This window comes from Rattus norvegicus, chromosome 14, assembly GCF_036323735.1.
Source record: "Rattus norvegicus strain BN/NHsdMcwi chromosome 14, GRCr8, whole genome shotgun sequence".
In the NCBI taxonomy this organism is placed as follows: domain Eukaryota; kingdom Metazoa; phylum Chordata; class Mammalia; order Rodentia; family Muridae; genus Rattus; species Rattus norvegicus.
This window is the reverse complement of record NC_086032.1, coordinates 31,212,835-31,233,902: the sequence shown is the minus strand read 5'-3', so window position 1 is coordinate 31,233,902 and position 21,068 is coordinate 31,212,835. Positions and strand designations below refer to the sequence as shown.

Below are 21,068 nucleotides of genomic sequence, written 5' to 3'. Positions count from 1 at the left end.
ACTGTGGCTCGGGCGGCGCGGCAGGCGGGCGGGGGCGGGATCGGGTTACGGAGCGAGTCACGGGCTGGGCCGGGGGCTGGTGCGGAGCGGCGTGGGCACTGGTCCCCAGCAGAGCACGGGGCGGCTCTTCCGCACGGCCCTGGGATTCCGGGCCGCGGAGGCCGGAGCGCCGCTGCTGGTGACCGCGGTCCTGAAACTTCCCCCTCCGCCCTCCATCGGCCTCGGGTCCACCGCCCCCGGCCCCGCCGCGGTCCCAGGCTCGCCGCCCCCTCCCCCAGTCGGAGCAGGCCCGGAAGGCGGCCACCCCGCTTGACTCAGCCCGAGGCACGGGCGGCGCCGCCGGCGGGCTGGACAGCGATTTCTGCGGCCCTCGCTGGGTCTGCGCGGTGGGGGAGCGAAGTTCGCAAACTTCCGGGCGCGGGGGCGGCGGCGGCCCGCCTGGGGCCCCTCGCAGCGACCGGGGGCCGACAGCCTCGGGAGGGCGCCGCGGAGCCCCGGTACAGGCCCGATCGGACGCCGGTAGCGAGGTAACTTTCCGCCGGGTCCCGGGCTAGTGCGGACGGCGGGGGAGGGGGCTTCGGGGCCGCGGCCGGCCGAAAGGCGCCTCTAGGGTGGTGGGCAGCGCGCGAGGTCAGAGCCCAGGCACCGCCCGCGGGTTGGTGGCGGAGAGGAAGCAAGAGGGCCCAAGTTTGCAAAGAGCTGCTTTGTGTTTGGTATTTTGAGAAAATGGCCGAATGCCTATTTCAGTTAGGAATGCCGCCGCCGAGGCCGACGCTGGTGGCAGCGGCACATAGGAATTCCATGCAACACGTTGCTCTCAGGCTGTGCTTGCACTGTCTGCCGGAGAAACGTGGACCTTCCTTGGAGTGTGGCAACTGAGGTGCGTGTGGAGCTTTAAAGTGGATGTTGAGGTCCGTTGTGGAATCCGTGGGGCTGTTGAAGTCCGGAGAGCGCTGTTTTCTGTGATGGCATTCGGGTTCAACTTTTTGTTGGGGCATGTAACTGAGCGAGCTTGTGTTTAGACTCTAGGTGAAACGGCCCGCTTTTTGTATTTTCGGTTTAAGCCTGTCTTTTAGATACTTTTTTTTTCATATCTTGCCTTTAATAATTTGCAAGAGGGACACTGAGTTCGAGTCTAGTACCTTTGATGCTGGAGGTTTGAGACCATTTAAAAACTCAACTTGTTTTCAAGAAGGTGATCTGTAATGGCTTCCTCTAGGCAAGTAGGCCAAGTCAAGCACAATGCGCGTAAGTTGGTTGACGTGTTGAGTTGCACGACTCTTAGGGGAGTTTTCTAACAACAAAAAGCTCTTTAAAACTTCCCCTTTTGTGGGAAAAGGGGATCCGTAACCACCCCTTTAAATTAAGAGTCATCAAGAAAATAAGAATCTGCGACTTTTTAAGTTTATTCTTTTAGAGTTGGTATAGAATTCTCATGAAGAAGTTGAATTAGTCTTGCAAATTTCTTGATGTGCTCAGTATAGACCCAGAATCGCCAGTGGATTTTTTTTTTTTTTGTTTTTTTTGGCGTTCTCATTCAGACCACTGAACTGTTGAAAGGGAGAAGTGAGAAAACAATAGTTAACTATTCAGTGCTTTGGTTATTAAAAGTAATTTTAGTTAACATTAAAATTGTTAGCCAACCGAAAGAAGGTTGACACACTTGCGAACAGGTGTAGACTTGATGGGTCAAAGAATTGTTTTTTTTCCTTCTTCTGGGTTTAGGGGAAAGAGCTCATTTTTGTATGCTTTTGTGACTGCAATGAAGAGAATTGAAAATTAACAGCACCCTTGCCCACGCCTACCTAGTGCTAGGATTACAACCACATAAAGAAAAGTAAAGTTGTTGTTAGATGTTTTTAAAGATTACATTAGAAAGATGCTTGATTTGGGTAATGGGGACTGGATTTAATTTAATTTAACTTTTTTTTTCTTTGGTTATGCTTTATCCAGCTACAGTTATGGCCACCCAGGTGATGGGGCAGTCTTCTGGAGGAGGAAGTCTCTTTAACAACAGTGGCAACATGGGCATGGCCTTACCCAACGACATGTATGACTTGCACGACCTCTCGAAAGCTGAACTGGCGGCACCTCAGCTCATTATGTTAGCCAACGTGGCCCTGACTGGGGAAGTGAATGGCAGCTGCTGTGATTACCTGGTTGGTGAAGAGAGACAGATGGCCGAGTTGATGCCTGTTGGAGACAACCACTTTTCAGATAGCGAAGGAGAAGGCCTTGAGGAGTCGGCTGAACTAAAAGGTGACCCCAGTGGGCTGGACAACATGGAACTGAGAAGTTTGGAGCTAAGCGTTGTAGAGCCCCAGCCTGTATTTGAAGCATCAGCTGCCCCAGAAGTGTACAGCTCGAATAAAGATCCCGCCCCTGAAGCACCCGTGGCGGAGGACAAATGCAAGAATTTGAAGGCCAAACCCTTCCGTTGTAAGCCATGCCAGTATGAAGCGGAGTCTGAAGAACAGTTCGTACATCACATCCGGGTTCACAGTGCTAAGAAGTTTTTTGTGGAAGAGAGTGCAGAGAAGCAAGCCAAAGCCAGGGAATCTGGGGCTTCCCCGTCTGAGGAGGGCGAGTTCTCCAAGGGTCCCATCCGCTGTGATCGCTGTGGCTACAATACCAACCGGTATGATCACTACACGGCACACCTGAAGCACCACCTGAGAGCCGGGGATAACGAGCGTGTCTACAAGTGTATCATTTGCACGTACACGACGGTCAGCGAATACCACTGGCGGAAACACCTGAGGAACCATTTTCCCAGGAAAGTCTACACGTGTAGCAAGTGCAACTATTTTTCCGACAGAAAAAATAATTATGTTCAACACGTTCGAACTCACACAGGTAAGAGAGCCTAAATTCTAGTTCCCAAAGTATGACTTCTTGTAGATTGTGTAAACTGAACCCATCTAAGATATGCTACCGTTTCCCAAGGGAATTGAGGGCTTAGAAAAGAAAGCTTACTGATTAACCTTGTGTAGTAGTGTAGTAGTAGTATACTGAAATGACTTTATATCCCCTTCCTTTTTTTTTTTTGAAACAGAGACATAGCTCAGGCTGTCCTGACATTCATGGTTGGCCTCAAGTTCAGATCCGACTGCCCCTCCCCCCACTGATAGGATTAAGGGCCTGTACCACCACAAGGGGCCCCTCTTCTATTTGAAACAGGATCTCTAGTAGCTCAGACTGGCCTTGAACTCACTGATCTTGTAATTGAGGATGTTTAATTTCTGATATTTCTGCTCCCACTTTCTAAGCGGTAGGATTGCAGACATGGCATGTGCCCCTGTGTCTGGTTTATGAAGTCAGGTGGAACACAGGGCCTCCTCATCGCCACACAAACATTCTGTCTGCTGAGCCTGTGTCACCTCTTGCCCATTTTCTGTCGTCGTTTACTCTGTGTATGAGAAGTTTGCGATGGTCTATAACTGCACCATACGTTGGCAGTGCCTTCAGAGGCCAGCAGAGGGCATTGGGTTTCCCAGGACTGACACATAGGCTGGTGCCACGTGTGTGCAAAAAACCGAACCCTGGGCCTTCTGCAAGAGCAGCCATCCCCAGCCCAGAGTAGAGACACTGCCAGTTGAAGCCATTTTCTTAAAAGAGCAAGCAAGCAAGCATTTGTTCTTTTCAAGTATAGGAGGACTTCTTTTCAGAAAATTAGTTTTCGCTCAGCATATCCCAATCCCTACAGGTTTTGAGGACTTTGTGGCCTAGAAGTGTAAGTCTGTGTAGGCTTTCATGTTCCATCTCCTCAGACTCACACCTAAAAGAGAAGTTTCAAGAGGGTTGGAAAGATGGCTCAGCCATGAAGAGCACTGGCTGTTCTTCCAGAGGACCTGACCAGAGTTTAGACCAGAGAAAAGCTTATCCTGGAGATTCAAGTATGACCTTGGCTGCTCTGAACTCCCCCAGTGTAGCATTCTCTCCCCAAACTTTGCCTTTGGATCCTGAGTGATTACAAGTCTGTGTCACCACGCCCCATCCTTGTCTTCTAAGACAAGGGTTTGTTTCAGTAGTGGCTGGGGCCTGCTGCACTCTCCAAGTCTTGCTTCTTGAGGTTCTTATTAACAAGTCTAGGAATTAGATAGGTGTGACACAAAACCCTGGCCAGCCTAGAACTCACTCTCCTGCCTCAGCCTTCTGGTGCCTGAGACACATAAAAGTTTATCCTGAGAAGATGGGTATACTTAGTTTGACTTGCAGGTTTACATCTTGATTGAATGTTTGCTAGTATAGGGCGTAGAGCATCTTCAACATTTATTAGAGTTGGCTAATTTTTTAAAAAGTATCTGTCATCCTTAGAATGGTACTTTGCATTTTGTATATTTGTACAAAAGGGAAGGAGTGTGCTTAGTTAAATTTTAGAAATGATTGGAATTCTGCTCTGGTCTTATGGTAAACTTTTGTTAAATGATTTTTTTTTAAGATTTATTTATTTATTATATATGGGTACACTGTTGTCTCTGTCTTCAGACACACCAGAAGAGGGTGTCAGATCTCATTTACAGATGGCTGTGAACCACCATGTGGTTGCTGGGATTTGAACTCAGGACCTCTGGAAGAGCAGTTGGTGCTCTTAACCACTGAGCCATCTCTCCAGCCCTAAATGATTTTTTTTAAGAAGAATTATTTACTTTATGTTTATTGAGTGCACTGTAACGGTCTTCAGACACATCAGAAGAGGGCATTGGATTCTATTACAGTTGGTTGTGAGCCACCATGTGGGAATTGAACTCAGGACCTCTTCCAGAGAAGAGCAGTCAGTGCTCTTAACCACTGAGCCATCTCTCCAGCCCCTTGTTTTGTTTTTTAAACTCGTTTGTGACTGCATGGTGGTGCATACTTTGAATCCCAGTGAATTCCAGGACAGCCAGGGCTACACAAAAGGAACCCTCTCTAGGTTAGGGTAGACTGGAGCATAGGGTTGGGGGTGTCTGGACAATAAAACAAGAAAAACTCAAGTCTGCTATTCTAAAGAGCAAACATTCTAATCCAATCCGCTCTAAAGATACACTAATGTGTTACACACGTGCAGTAGGACATTACTAAAAGGCTTTCAATTCTGAAAGGGGACCATTATGATTCTTTCCATAAGACTAAGCAACTGTACGTACAGTAAAAGCACTGTAGTTCCTAACAGCAGTGGTCTGCAGTCTGAGCCAGGGTTCTAACTGGTGCATACACAGACCGTGGCGCTCTGTGCATTGAGAACCAGGACTACAGACTGCCAGAAACACCTCACATTTTATTTTATTCTTAATGATAGTCATGGCTGTCCTGGAATTCACAGAAATCCACCTGTCTTCATCTCCCAGCTTGTACCACTATATCTGGCTTACATTTTGATTTAGTTCTTCAGAAACATTTTATTGCCAGTTGTTTGAAGCCTGCTGTTAAAGGGAGAGCTGGTTGGGTCTTACCCCATGCTGAACAGATTGTATCAGCCAACTATTAAACTAACTTCATCTAGGCTATCTTATCCAGAAGCCATATGTACAGCATGTTGCTTTAACAACTCTCCTTAAACTTGACACTGTGCTGCTTGTGCAGAGGACCTGAATTCAGTTCCCAGCACCCACGGCTTAGAGCTGCCGCCTGCTCTCACTCAGCAGGTACCTGTGCACCCCCACACCTGGACTCTAGATACCCAGACAACCAAAATCACAGGTACCTGTGCACCCCCACACCTAGACTCTAGAAACCCAGACAACCAAAATCAGACCTGGTGAGACAGTTTGGCTTCTATCTCAACAGAAGGAGACAGACATCTTTGTTTGAAACCAGTTTTTATTTTTTATTTTAGGGTTTTCTGAAACAGGGTTTCTCTGTGCATCCCTGGCTATCCTGCATCTCCCCCTGTAGACCAGGCTGGCTGGGAATTCAGTGATCCCCCTGCCTCTGTCTCAGGTGCTGGAGCCAGCCTGGTCTTGACATAGTTCTTTTAGGCTAGCCAGGCCTACATAGTAAGGCCTTGTTTAAAAAATTTGGGAAAAAAGCTTAAAATCTTGGTGATGACTAGAGGTAAATCTAGCATTTGGAGGCAGAGAGCTGCACCTTTGAAGGTCTGTCTGTCTGTCTATCTCCATCTCCATCTGCATATCCACATCCATATATGTAGTTGCAAATCAGCCAGGTAACATAGTGAGACCTGGCCACAAACAAAAGTGGTGCAGATTAAGTATTGAAGGAGTAACTGAAAACCATGGTTCACTGTGCCGTCCCTGTTGGTTCATGCTAACACTGACCATGGAAGACCATGTGCAGGGTGCTGTGGGCAGTACAGCGCTCTTAGGTTTTAGTCGCTTGATTTACTAGTCAAGTATGTATTTATACTTCAGAACTGTTAGGTTGCTGAGGCCTTCAAGAGGTTTGCAAAGCCACATTCTGTCAGTTCCTCTTTCTGTGGTCCTAACACTCTAGAGGCTGAGGCTAGGGGATCTTTTTTAGTTCAAGGTCAACCTGGGCTTCATCACAATGAAGCCTGTCTCAGAACCAAATCTGGGTGGGGGTGAGGGTCGGGGTAAGCCCTACTAAAGAGCTAAGCTATTTTCAACAAAAAATTTGATTTTTTTGTTTGAATAGTTCTAGTAGGAAAAAAAAAACAAGAAAATTTTACTTTTCTTTTTAAGATTTTATTTTAAGCTAGTGTAGTGGCCCACACTATCCTAGCACTTTAGAGGCCTATGCAGGCCTGATCTATAGGATTAGCCAGTTAGGCGCTGAGGCCCTGTTTTGAAAAACAACCAAAGATTTTTAGAGAGTGGGAGTGGAGACACTTGTACCTATTTCCTAGGAAGGAAGAAGTGTTGGTTTCCTCCACAGAATCGTTATTTGTGTAATTGTAGTTTGAGACAGGGTTGCTTTTTGTATCCCCAGCCTTCCTGAGCTTGTGTAAACAGGCTGGCAGGAACACTGCAGAGATCCACCTGCCTCTGCCTCCCCTGAGTTAGGGTTAAAGGTCAGTGGCACTATGCTCTCGGCTTCTTTAAATTTTAAGTTTTTTCCCCTTGAGTGTTTGCATATCAGTGCAGGCGCCTTAGGGCCACAGGTGCTGGAGCCCAGGGAGCTGTAATTAGGCAATTGTGGGCCACCTGCTGTGGGTGCTGGGAACTGAATTTGGTCTGGGAAGCCTTGTGAGCTCTCTTAATGGAAGGCCTCTCTCCCACCCACCCCCACTTCCTTAAAGATTTATTTTGTTCTTTGTGAGTGTGTTACGTGTATATGGGTGTCCTTGGAGCTTTAAGAACATAGGATCCTTAGAGCTGAAGTTACAGGTGCCAGTGAACGGGGTATTGGGAACCCAACAAACTCGGGTCTTTGGAAGAACCTGTGTTTTTAACTGCTGAGTCATCTCTCCAGGCCCCACCCTCTCTTTTAAATAGGATCTCGCTATTTACCTCAGGTGGAACTTGAGAGTTCCAGATTTTCCTACTTTAGCTCCTGGGTAATGAGTATGTGGGCACAGGAGCTCACAGCCGTTTTAATGGCCCTTTTACATGGGTGACAGTTACCCATTACATGACTTTGAGCCTTTAGCTACCCTTTTGTTGTTGTTTTCGTCATCATTAGGGAGGATACAGGGTTTCTCTGCTTATCTGTGGTGTTCAGAGAGATCTCCGTCTGCCTAAAAAAAACCTGCTGCTGATGGCCTGAGGCTTTCCATGTTTGAGCAGCTTCTCTAAGCCAAGCTGCCTCTCCTGACTGCTTCATTTCTGAGTGTAGGAATGTAACTCTGTCATTAGTTTGATGTTGGGGTTGTTCTGTCCTTTAGGCATTAATGTCTATGTCAGTTTCTTCCTTTGAGTTTTGGGACCACTCAAATCATCTTTGTTTAATGTGGAACTCAGGTTGACATATTTGGCAAGGCCAAGTGCCTTTGCCTGCTGGCAGCCTTGAGACCCTGAGTCGTCTTAGCGTAGCTGGGCTGGTGGTGCAGGCCTGTAATTGAGGCAAGGCAGGCAGTTCATGAGATCAAGGCCCGTCTTGGTCTCAGAATGAGTTAAAGGCCACCTGGGTAACTGAGCCTGACTCCACATAAGATGCTCTTGTTAGTACTGAGTCTCTGGCACCTTCAGCTGTCCTTGTACAACACAACTCTAATGTTAGATCACTCTGCACGTTTTATTATTTCTAGGTACATAAAGGTAACTCCTTGAAATGCAGGGTGGTATATGGTCAAGGCCATTATCCTTGACATTATAGAGGCAGAAGGAACATCTGCTTGTTTGGTGCCCAAGGAAGCCAGAAGAGGGCCTCAGACTGGAACTGAAGTCATGGCTGGTTGAGTGCCCTATGGGTTCTGGGCACCGAGCTGTAATTCTCAGCTCAGTAATTAAGAGCAGGATGGGATTGCTTTTAACTGAGCTGTCTCACTGGCCCTGGTGACCTCCTTTGGCGTCATGCTGTACAACAACTCATAGCTGAGAATGTCTCCTCCCCAGTGTATGAATTTTGTGGGTTCGCTCTACCACTCAGATCTAATTTATACTTACAAAATGGAGTTAACTGACTGAGTCTGCCAGGAATGGGAGAAGAGTAATTTTGATCAAAGCTGCTGAGCTGTGGTTGTGGTGGCTCCTTCCTACCTTATCGTCCTAGCTCCTGGGAGGCTAAGGGAGGAGGGTCAGTTCAGGGTCGTCCGTGCTGGTCAGGGCACAGGTCTGTAACCCTAGGTGTGTATTGGGAGTCTGAGACAGCTTGACCACAAGTTCATTGCTCCTTGTCCACTTTCGACCCTGGCTCAATGGAAACATGGGAATCCGCTGGGGATACATGAGCCAGGAGGATGGAGCCTTTGGCTAGCTTGAACTGCCCAGGAGAATCTGGTCCAAAAACTGAAATAAAACCCAGGCAGACCGACCCCCAAATGCCGAAGTTGCCTAAAAGTGTGTGTGAGGGAGAAGTTACAGTGCTTAGGATTTATTAAATTTATTAATTTATTTATAAACCAGTGCTTGGGTTTATTTTTACATATTAACATCTCAACACTGTCATTATAATTTTGCAGGAGAACGCCCTTATAAATGTGAACTGTGTCCTTACTCAAGTTCTCAGAAGACTCATCTAACTCGACACATGCGTACTCACTCAGGTTGGTAAGAGATGGTGACTGCCAGCATTTCAGTAAATCGTCATTTTTATTTCACTGTTGAAAACTACCTTATGAAAAGCTTTCTTTTAGAACTGAAGTTGAGTTGCTTATAACTTACTGTTTTTGGAGGTTTGTTTTTTTCCTTAGATGTGTTCTTATTACATAGCTACTGCTGTGTGGAACTCACAGATCCACCTGCCCCTGCCTGGAGGTGTTAGCTTTGAAAGCCTGTGCCATGGTGCCAGGCAGACCCCACCTTAAAAAAGCAAGACCATAATGGGAGGGGTAAATATGGGTTCTCTTAGGTCGGACTCTAGAACAAAACAGAAGTGAGTTTATTTGCATGCTTTTTCTGGGAGGGCTTTGTTTTTTTTCTGAAATTTTATTAATAGTACGTGAGTATTTTGATAATAGTATGTGAGTATTTTGTTAATAGTACGTGAGTATCTTATTAATAGTATGTGAGTATTTTGCCTGTAAGTGCACCATGTGGGTGCAATGCGGTTTCTGTGGAGGCCAGAAGAGAGTGACAGATCCCCCCCCCCCCCCCCCCCCCGGGTGCATTGGAGTTTACAGGTGGTTAGGAGACTCTGGGTGCTGGGAACTAAACTTGTCTGAGCAATCTCTTATGCCCAAAGGGTTCCTAATATTTGTTAGAACCGGGGAGAATTCTACATAGTCCACAGGTTAATTTATCCCATTTTCTTTTGGATTGTGTGTGTGATAAAGTCCGGGGCTGGGTGATTCTCATTAGTTAAGATGAGAGTACATTGCTTTTCCAGAGTACTAGGGTTCGATTTCTAGCACCATATGGTGGTGGTTCACAACTTAATCTCTCGAACTCTGGTCCCAGGGCATCTAATGCCCCTTCTGGCCTCTGTAGGTACTGCATGCATATGATGCACAGGAAAAAAGGACCTCATAGGTACAAAAACAAAGGATTGGCAGTGTAGCCTAAGCCTCCCTCATTCTCTTCCCATCTCAGTTTCTTTATTGCTTGTATTATGACATTTGTGTACCTGTCCTCTTCCCTTCTGTCTTTTTTTTTTTTTTTTTGGTTCTTTTTTTCGGAGCTGGGGACCGAACCCAGGGCCTTCCGCTTGCTAGGCAAGCGCTCTACCACTGAGCTAAATCCCCAACCCCACCTTCTGTCTTTTTTTGAGGTGGTCTCATGTAGCCCAGGTTGAGGATTCTCTTATCTCTTAGTACATAGCTGAAGATGTCTTTAAATTCTCGGCCTCCTGCCTTCCCCTCTGAGGTGCTGGGGTTAGGCATGAACCCCAGTTGAATGAATTCCAGTTCAGTGGCGCTAAGGGGACTAGTGTACAAAATAAATGTTAAAAAAAAATAATGGGGGGTTGGGGATTTAGCTCAGTGGTAGAGCGCTTGCCTAGCGAGCGCAAGGCCCTGGGTTCGGTCCCCAGCTCTGAAAAAAAGAAAAAAAAAATAATGGATGATCCAGTTCACTGACTTACCGCAAAGTCATCACATAGGGCTATATGGTGGCTGAAATAGGATCACCGCTCTCAGTGGTCTCTGTTCTCAGGACATAGAAAAACCTAAAAGCAGATTTCGGGGGCTGGGTAGATGGCTCAGCACGCAGGTGTGGTAGCTCATAATCGCCTATAGCTGCATGCACTCAGGGAACCTGATGCCTTACAGCCCCTGAGTGAAGTGGCTATGACCCCATGAGAGTTGGGGGTGAGCACTGAGCATTGCTTTGGTTTGCTCCAAATGCTGACATTTTGAGAAGCTTGCCCACGAACTTCCACGAACTGAGGTTTCTGTGGCACTTTGCTGCCTCTGAGGCCTCACTCCCAGCGGGTTGGAGCCTAAGGGTTCCTTCTGAACTAGGCAGCAGCTACTGGTTCACGCTCAGCTCCTGTGTGCTGCCTAGAGGACTGGTCTGGAGCTGATGATGCTAACTACTGAGTGCTGTCAAAGGTGGAGCCAGTCCCCAGGAACTATTGCTGAACAGGTCCACTTCCCCATATTCTAATACCTTTTCTTTGCCACTACCTTGGCTGGTGTGGGCTAGAGCAGAGGTTGAACCCTTATTAAAAGCAGGCTGTAAAAAATTTAAGCCTACATCTGAGGGCATCTTCATGTATCTCAGGTATAGAAACTTAACGAAGGAACACCCACATACGCAAAAATAGTAAGTAAATCTTTTAAAAAGTATATGTTTTCTACATGGCCTAACGAGTAAGGATGCTTGCTGTCAGTCTGATTCCCCAGACCTGTGAGGAAGGAGAACCAACTCCGTCAGGCCGGTCTCTGACACCTTCACAGTTCTGTTGTGCCCTATTGCCCCAACACAGACATACATGCAAAAACTCAAATGTTGCTGGCATGCTGGTACACAGCTGTAATTGAGAGTTGAGGCAGGAAGAGGGTTGGAAATTCAAGCCGGCCTAAGCCATAATACTGAACTATCCCAGGCAGCATGGTGAAGCTAGCCTTAAAATCTAGGGGACCAAAAATAAATGGTTAGCCTGGCATATCTTAAAAGACTTTTGGGGGGTTGGGGATTTAGCTCAGTGGTAGAGCGCTTGCCTAGCAAGCACAAGGCCCTGGGTTCGGTCCCCAGCTCCGAAAAAAGAAAAAAAAAAAAAAGACTTTTTGGTGGTGACTGGCTTGAATCTCTCTATCCAGATTCAGAATACAGAGCCCTTAGGGCACGTGTGCTAACTTCTCCATGTTTGCCCCTGGATAACAAGATTAACTTAGCCTCTCAAGATGAAAAGTTAGAATTTAGTTCCCGACCCATCTTTCCGCCTTTCTGTGATGTTCTCCGAGCTCTGGGTGGTGTGACGCAGATGTCTTATTCAAGGCAAAGCATGTCCTCCTCATACTCTGGCCATTTGAATCACTGAACTCTAGCTGCAGTAAGCATCTTGGCTAACTGGATATAGACGTAGGTATTTAGAAGACAGTTTGGGACATGACTGTTAAAACAGTAGTGTATGCACTATGACCTCCCTGGTACTGGGCTCTTGGTCAGATTTACAGTATCTATTTTTTTTTCAAGACAGGGTTTCTTTTTTTTTTAATTTTACTTTAATTTTTTTTTTTTTAAATTTAATGTATATGAGTACACTGTCGCTGTCTTCAGACACACCAGAGGAGGGCATCAGATCTCATTACAGATAGTTGTGAGCCACCATGTGTGTGGTGCTGGGAATTGAACTCAGGACCTCTGGAAGAGCAGTCAGTGCTCTTAACCACTGAGCCATCTCTCCAGCCCCAAAACAGGGTTTCTTTGTGTAGCTCTAGCCATCCTGGAACTGCAGTACCAATTTTTAAAATCAAGTTTAATTAATTTATTGTGTATTGTGTATTCTTGAGGCTGTGCCATCATGGCTTGTGTATAGAGACTACAAGGGGACAGCTCTGCCTTCACTGTGGGTCTTGTTTAGGCATGGCGAGAAGTGCTGTCTTGCTGTCTCTCTCTTTTTTTTTTTTTAAGAACTATGTTTCAGGGGTTGGGGATTTAGCTCAGTGGTAGAGCGCTTGCCTAGGAAGCGCAAGGCCCTGGGTTTGGTCCCCAGCTCCAAAAAAAAGAACCAAAAAAAAAAAGAACTATGTTTCAGAATGTTGGCATTACAGGTGTGTGCCACCGTACTTACTGGGTTTCATGTAGGCCTGAGGATTGAATCCAAGGCTTGGTATTTTGTTTTGGGGACAGTCTCAGGCTGGCCTCTATTGAACTCTTTCCCCCAGACAGTCACTGTGATAGGTACCACCAGGCCTGATCTGTCCTCTTGTTCTGCCCAAACTTTTCCAGTGTGCAATTACAGGCCATGCACATTGCATGCTTGCACGAAGTTCACACTAATCACATTACTATTGGCAAGACTTTGTCCCTCTCCAGGCCTCAGAAGAAACAGTTGTAGAGTTCATTGGCTTTTCCTGATGATTTTTTTTTAACTGCTGAAGTGATTTTTTTTTTTTTTAAACCGCTAGGCCATCAGTCTGCTTCCAGACTGTATGTTAAAGCAAATGTTTGTTTCCTTTTTCTTTTTCTTTTTTTTTTTTTTTCCGGAGCTGGGGACCGAACCCAGGGCCTTGCTAGGGCCTTGCTCCTGGTAGGCAAGCGCTCTACCACTGAGCTAAATCCCCAACCCCCAAATGTTTGTTTCCATTAGAACATTACTGCCAAGGACACTGTAGGGAAAGTGGAGGAGGAATGTATGTGCTGTGGAAACTGTCCATACCTTTCTGCAGACTTGAGTCAAGCCCAGGGCCTTTCCCTACTGACTTACATTCTTTAATTTTGTTTTTTTCCCCCCCATCTTTATTAACTTGGGTATTTCTTATTTACATTTCAGTTGTTACATATTCAATTGTTATTCCCTTTCTCGGTTTCCGGGCCACCATCCCCCTATCCCCTCCCACTCCCCTTCTCTACGGATGTTCCCCTCCCCATCCTCCCCCCATTACCGTCATGTCCCCCCCCCCCCCACTTACATCCTTAGGCTCTTTTTTCCCCTCCACATTTTGAGATAGGCTCGGGCTATGGTGTCTATATTGGCTTCAAATACAGTGGTCCTCTTGCCTCAGCCTCATGAGTAGCAGGGATTACAGGAATGTGCTACCATGCCTAGCTGAAACTCTTAATTTAGCATGGCAAGAATTTCATGTGTTTACTTACCTAATTTGTTATACCTGAGGAGGCTTTGAGGGAGATTTGGGATTCGTTCAGCAGACATTTCTAATGGTGTAATCTATAATATTGTCATAGTTAAGCTTTATGTCTAATTTTGCTTGTGGAAAACTTGGATAATAATGAGGATGTTTGAAAGATTAATTTTCATAAATGTCAATTTCCATTTCTCTATGCTTTCCACTGGACCGGTGGGGTATGGATACCCATTTGGTAATATTTACTAGAGTGTGATCTAGTTGGGTATGTATTCAGGTAGAATTTTTTAATGCTTTTAATTTTGGAGCGGGTGGGGCCTGATTTTATTTGTGTCTGTGATTGTGACTGTCTGCTTGTGTTACACACCGTATCTATTTGTATGCCACCAATCAAATTTAGTTTCTTTGCCCTTTTTATAGAGTAAGTTGAGAAAAAAATCACTTAAGTTTTCTAGTTGACGTAAGCCTTATATTTGCTTTAAAACAAACCGTGCTGGGTGCAGCTTTACTCTCTCACCTGGAGGGATGGGTCAAGGTTATTCCCCCTAGCTAAGGCAGAGCCTTAAAACTTAGACCTCTGGCCTGTGACTGAGACCCAGACTCCACTCCCAGGGTTACCTTACAGATGTGAGTGTTTCTTACTGTGTTACGTTCTACTTTTGATTAAGAGAATTCTAGAGGGTGAGGAACAAAAAAGTGAAAGCATTTTTCTCTTAGAGTTGCTTTGTCCCAGAGACAGCGCCAGAGGCCCTCAGACCGCCAGCCATGCCTGCTTTCTGTGGAGCCTGGTCTGTAGTAGAGCCATTGAGCTGCCTCTAAATGGTTTTGAAGATAATGTTGATTATTCCTCCAATTGATTTTGAGAATCAAGAGTCCATCCCAGAGAGGGAAAAGTGATACAAATAAATATGGGAACTAGAAGGTGCATGATGAGTCTTTCCTACAAGTGCTCTGTGGTTATTTCACCTTGATGACTCCTGAGGACAGTTTCATGTTGACTCGTGTCTTTTATCTCTGACATCTCCTCTTTACCTTTAGGTGAGAAGCCATTTAAATGTGATCAGTGCAATTATGTGGCCTCTAATCAGCACGAAGTGACCCGACACGCAAGACAGGTTCACAACGGGCCTAAACCTCTTAATTGCCCTCACTGTGACTACAAAACAGCCGATAGGAGCAACTTCAAGAAGCACGTCGAGCTGCACGTCAACCCTCGGCAGTTCAACTGCCCCGTGTGTGACTACGCGGCCTCCAAGAAGTGTAACCTGCAGTACCATTTCAAGTCCAAGCACCCCACCTGCCCCAGCAAGACGATGGACGTGTCCAAAGTGAAGCTGAAGAAAACCAAGAGGAGGGAGGCTGACCTGCACCGTGACGCCGCCGCCGCCGCCACTGAGCAGACGGACACAGAGCAAGCGAAAACCAAGGGGGTGGACGCGTCTGCGAGGAGAAGTGAGAGGCCTGTAAAAGGCGTTGGAAAAGATGTTCCAAAAGAGAAGAAGCCCTGTAGCAATGCCTCTGTGGTGCAGGTAACTACCCGAACTCGGAAATCAGCGGTGGAGACTAAAGCAGCGGAGGGAAAACACACAGATGGACAGACAGGAAACAACGCAGAAAAGTCCTCTAAAGCTAAGAAGAGCAAAAGGAAGATGGACGCCGAGGCCCATCCCTCGGCTGAACCTGTGACTGAGGGACCCGTGACAAAGAAGAAAAAGACGGAGAGCAAACCCAAGACCAGCGGCGAAGTGCCGAAGGGCAGCAGAGTGGAGGACAGGAAGGCGGACAAACAGCAAAGTGCTTCCATTAAGAAAGGCGGGAAGAAGACGGCTCTCAAGACTAAGACAGCTAAAAAAGGCAGCAAACTTGCTCCTAAGGGGGTGGGGCACACAGAACCTTCCTCGGAGATGGCTCAAGGAGGGGAGTCTCCAGTTCCTGCTCTCACTCAGGCGGTGGTCACCCCATCAGGATCTACTCAGACAGAGCTCTCTTCTCCCATGGATATTGCTCAGACAGAGCCTGCCCAGATGGACGTTTCCCAGACAGGGCCGCCTCAGGTGCAGCGGCCTCTTCCTGTGGAGCCTGCTCAATTGGAGCCGTCTCCTCCTCAGGAGCCTCCCCAGGTAGAGCCACCTGCCTGTGTGGAGCCTCCCCCTCCCGTGGAGCCTCCATGTCCCATGGAGCCTGCTGAGATGGAACCGTCCCCTCCCATGGAGCCTTCCCAGGTGGAGCCACCTCCTCATTTGGAGCCTCCGCTTCCCATGGAGCTGCCTCAGGTGGAGCTGCCTCCTGTGGAGGATTGTCAGAAGGAGCTGCCTTCTGTGGAGCATGCTCAGACTAAGGTTGCTCAGACAGGTCCTACTCAGGTGGGAGCTGTTCAGGAGGAGCCCCTTTCTGTCTCCGAGCCACCTCAAGTCAAGCTAACCAGAAGGTCATCTCCCCGGAAAGACCGTGCCAAGGAGAAGTTGAGCGTGCTGAGTGAGATGGCGAGGCAGGAGCAGGTTCTTATTGAGGTTGGCTTAGTGCCTGTCAGAGATAGCCAGCTTCTGAAGGCCAGCAAGAGCGCACCGGACCTCCCAGCCCCACCGTCACCACTGCCAAAGGGACACTTGAGAAGAGAAGAGACACCCAAGGACCAAGAAATGTTCTCTGACGGGGAAGGAAATAAAGTATCCCCTCTCGAGAAAGGAGGAACAGAGGAAGCTGGTGAGAGTCGAGCTGAGCTGGCTGCTCCCATGGAATCTACCAGTGCTTTATCCTCTGAACAAAGCTCAAATGCACCAGATGGTGAAACATTACACAGCGAGTGTCAGGCTGACTCCACTGCGGTTTGTGAAATGGAAGTGGACACTGAGCAGAAGACAGACCGTGTCCCTCTGAAAGACTCAGCAGTAGAACCAGTGTCACCTCTTAACCCAAGAGTGGACCCTGAAGCAGCGGCACCAGCTGTGGTGGCCTCCCCTCCTATCACTTTGGCCGAGTCTCAGGAAATTGATGAGGATGAAGGCATTCACAGCCATGATGGAAGTGACCTGAGCGACAACATGTCTGAGGGGAGTGATGACTCAGGACTGCATGGGGCTCGGCCAGCACCACAGGAAGCTACGTCAAAAAGTGGAAAGGAAGGGTTGGCTGTCAAAGTAACTGAGGGAGAGTTTGTTTGTATTTTTTGTGATCGTTCTTTTAGAAAGGAAAAAGACTATAGCAAACACCTCAATCGCCATTTGGTGAATGTGTACTTCCTTGAAGAAGCAGCTGAGGAGCAGGAGTAGAGTAGCTGATCCTCAGGAGAAGCACAATGCGGACTTTGTAAGCATGCCTCTAATTTTAGTTTGACTGTAGACAAATGTAAGTTGCTTTGGTCAGTCTCCAGTGCTGTCTTCAGTAACATTCTTTTTCTTATTTAGTGGTTGTTGGATAAATCTTAGCAAATTCTAGAGAGTTGGTGTAAGGAGACAGATACCTAACCAAATCATGCAGTCGGGTGCAAGGAGAAGGGTAAGATGGTGGAACACGCCCTTGTCTGCCTACAAGTGTTTTCTGTCAGGTTTTCTGTTCTTTTCACTGTAGTTCCTAATTTTTAGTTCTTGTTTAGATTGATAAAAATTGGCTTAGTAAATTACTTGAAGAATTTGCCTGCTTTATATAAATAAGTTAGCACTTTACAGTTTCTTTAGAGATGAAAAAGGATTTAAATTGGAGAGAAATTTCCTACATTGGACATTGTATCTGTCCAGATAATGGCTTCCTAACTTGCTATCAATATTCTGTGTTTATATGTTAATCATTATAAAAAGTGATTTTTGGTATTTTTTACTTTGGTGCTTTTCTGGCTTAAGATGTTGCACATGGTTCTTGTTTTTGTTTCTTTAACCTATGCAGTTAATCTCCCTTCCCCAGAAACAGCATTGTGTTAAATAGTAACACTAGACATATATATGCATGGTTTTTGTTTTTCCCTTTTTGGAGGGATGCTTTTAGGCTTGTTTGCAAAGGGCCATTTTCCTTTTCTTTGCTGCAATTGTCTTTTTTGCAGAACAATAGTGCGTGTGCAAGTTTATAAACAATGGAACATGCAGGTTCAATCCATTGTTTTGGGTTTTGTTTTATTATTTTTTTATTTTAAATTTCACCTCTTACCTATGCCAGGATTAGTTTCATATAAGTTATTTTGAATGGTGAAGAAATGTGTAATTCCACAGCTTTCCAGTCTGAGATATATATATATATATATTATATATAATATATATATATTATATATATATATTTTGGCAGTAAGCCATTAGATGCATATTGAACAAAATTTGTCTCGAAAATCAGCCATCAAGAGTTTATTTTGCTGTTTCTAGCTTATTACAGAGTGATCATCCTTTGAGGAGTTCTCTTCAGTAGATGGTTGATGTTGGGATCATCTGTACTGAGTAGATATTTGGAAGCAGAAACCTGGAAGGAGACATAATTATCCTTCAGACTGTAGACCATCAGCTGTGAGAAAGCCATTATGGTCACATGACTAGTCTAGTTTAAGTGCTGAGTCCCAGCAAGCAGCTGCTGCTTCTTCCAGTGAGTACTGAAAAGGCTGGTGTTAACTAAGTACAGTCCGGATTTTAAGTATCACATTTTCTCAGGGATCTCCACAAACTAGTGGGTGTCCTCGCTGTCCCTGTGAGACAGCCTCTGTACAGGAGAGGCCTTAAGTGATTTGTAGCTGTCCTGGTGTTCCTCTGGGGACACTGAGAAACTGCATGTACTCCAGAACAGGTTCTCAGTGTTCTCCAGAGTGTGACAGAGCCCAGCATGGACTTTCTTACTGGTAGTAGTAATGAAGTACGATCCCCGTAGGGATTTGTGACATTTTGCTGGAATAACCTCTGTGTATTTCACTTATTTTACCTGGCGATCTCTGAGCAGGCTTCAGATTTTGACAGTTCATGAAAGATATGACGAGCATTAATGTGTGGGTGAAAAGCTTGGTGAAATTCTGAGTGAAGTTTTAGTTAAAGTTGGTTGAACTTGGAATTGACTGGGAGGCCAAAGATTTAAAAAGCAGAAGATTCTCTCAAGACACAAGTTGTGTGATGATGGTGTGTGTTTTATGTGTGTGCATGAGACTTTGTAAATGTTGAATTCTAGGCTCCGACAATCATTGTAGTGCAGATCAGACTGCAAGTATTTATGTTTTAAATTTAAATTATAAAGCTAGTTAAGTCTTTCTAACAACTAGTTTTAATGTTTATGAGCAGATGTTTGCCTACATTACCTTTTCAAGATGTTGAGAAAGATGCTTTGCAAGCACAGGTTGGAGGCTGGGAGCTGGTTGGTTCTTACTAAGGTTTTGTGAAGTCTTTGTTGCAGAGGAAAACAATGCCTTCTGGGGCTTGACTAGTTTTAATCTAGTCTTTAAGATTAGAAGTAAAAAAACAAAAATACAAAGGAAATTAAAACCTCATTAAATTAGTCTTTAAAAACATTGTTACCTGAAATTGAGTGGGACTTTTGAGGGCTTTCTTCCAGAAAACAAGGACTTGGTCCTCAGGCCTATATTAGGCCTGACCCTTGGTGCCATGTAAGTGTACTTAAAGTCTTTTCAGTGGAAAGTATCTTAGCGATCGGAACTTCTAGTACAGTTGGGAGTTCTTCCATTTGAAACTGATATTTGCATGGGATTGTTTGAATCTTGTTTTCTAGTCTCTCCCCCATCACTACCCTCATAGTCTCAAGGTAGATTTTTTTCTCTTGATAAAGGAACACAAAAAACGAACATCTTGTAAATTGATATTTAGTAACTAGTGGTAAACGTGAAATGGTAGAATTCTTTACAGCCTAATCCTAGGTAGCCTTAGAGCAATGTATCTTAATTATTTTTGAACCTGTATTCTCCTTGTCTTTTCAAGATATCTTAAGTTATATTTTCTTTTTCAGAGCTGCTTTTTATTTTGGGGCTACTTTTTTTTAAAAATTGAGGCGTAATTCATAAGACTACACTGCTTTGACGAGACTTTTTACAACTTAGTCAGGTTGTCTTTGTCCAGTCTTCCAAGAAGGGTCATTTTACTGTTTTAGATTTACTTTTAAAGTCATGGGTTACTTCAAATGTAGAAATGCAAAGTAAAGCCCAAGCTCACCTCATCGGTTTCGCTCTGAATGTGGACAACGGAAGGAACGACCTACCTGTTAGCATCCTGTTACTCGTAAACTGAAACGCTGAAGAAACTCCGTTTTCTTTGCAGAAATCAAGGTCTATCTAAGGTTTCCTGACTGCCTGAGCACATGAGGTGAGCTGACGTCTTAGTTCAGAACAATCTGACTGTAGATTCAGTGTGTGTCCTGCTGGCTGAGGGCAAGCGAGGGCTTCTACAGCTGTGTGTATGTCCCGCAGGCTCCCGTCAGTTACTGGACTCTCAGAACTGGTCTTGTGACATCACAACAATGCTTTGCGCCAATTTTATAAACCTTTACAGTGCAATATGTGTTACTTTCCTGAGGCAAACCAAAGGTATATTTCTCAAGGTTCTGCTGCCTTCAGCAGCATTTGATGGAAGATTTTTTTTTATACATTTGTAACAGATGAAGCAGATTGCAGTTTGTTTTTTGTTATTATTTTTTTTTAAATTGTAAACCATGTACCAAGTTTCTGGTCAAGACTGTATAGGATAAGTTGAACGTGATTGCATTCTATTAACCGATATGAGTGTGTTTCCTATGCATATAGTTACATTGAAATAAAGTTCTAAACCATCAGACCTTTGTTTACTGGTGTGTCGAAGAAGCCAACAGCACTTGTGTAACTGTGAGTGTATTGTACCGTGGTATTCTCTTTAGCACTGAGGATCAAACCCAGATCTTGTTCACTGTAGGCAAGAGCTCCATCCCTGAGCTGTCTCCATAGTGTATTAGAGTTTGTAGGAGCTGTCAAGATGGATTGGATAACGGAGAACATGGCCAGTAGGGTCCCTGTGGCTCTGGGGTTAGGAGTGACACTGAGGTGTCAGTGTCACAGTGTTGTTACACCTTCACAGAGAGATGTCCTTCCAAGCAGGTGGAGATTAATAAAGGAAGAGTTTCCTAACGTCGTGCAGGCCCTGGCTGCGGAGTGGGGGCCCTGGCTGCAGAGTCGGAGCTGATGCTGGGCTGTGGTGCTTTCGTTTGCAGATCTTTAGGTCCCAGATGCTTTGAGGAGTTAAGTTTTACAGAAAGTAAAGCTTGCTTGTTTTTTAATAAACGGGAAAATTGCAAAGCATAGATAGTGTCATAGTCTGGAGTCTTATCCAGGGCCATCCTGCCTGGGAGGCGGAGGAAAGCACTGATTAGAGGTGGGGTT

The 21,068-nt window shown here is 45.6% G+C and overlaps 1 protein-coding gene across 2 annotated transcripts; it reads left to right on the top strand.

The window, feature by feature from the left end:
• Positions 1-451: 451 nt before the first annotated feature.
• Positions 452-20,488, top strand: Rest (RE1-silencing transcription factor). Of its 2 annotated transcripts, none has more exons than NM_031788.2 (4): positions 452-527; positions 1,954-2,856; positions 9,023-9,106; positions 14,789-20,488. In NM_031788.2, exons 2-4 carry the CDS (start codon positions 1,962-1,964, stop codon positions 17,017-17,019), a joined length of 3,210 nt encoding a protein of 1,069 aa, NP_113976.2. In that variant the 5' UTR covers positions 452-527; positions 1,954-1,961; the 3' UTR covers positions 17,020-20,488. The 2 variants fall into 2 exon arrangements, with proteins under 2 accessions (NP_113976.2, XP_006250911.1); XM_006250849.5 differs by lacking the exon at positions 452-527 and adding an exon at positions 619-880.
• The last annotated feature ends 580 nt before the right edge of the window (positions 20,489-21,068 follow it).

Coding starts and splice junctions, on each gene's coding strand:
- Rest (NM_031788.2), top strand. CDS start 1,962: ATGGCCACCCAGGTGATGGGGCAGTCTTCTGGAGGAGGAAGTCTCTTT. Junction 2,857..9,022: donor ACACGTTCGAACTCACACAG/GTAAGAGAGCCT, acceptor ATAATTTTGCAG/GAGAACGCCCTTATAAATGT. Junction 9,107..14,788: donor ACACATGCGTACTCACTCAG/GTTGGTAAGAGA, acceptor CTTTACCTTTAG/GTGAGAAGCCATTTAAATGT.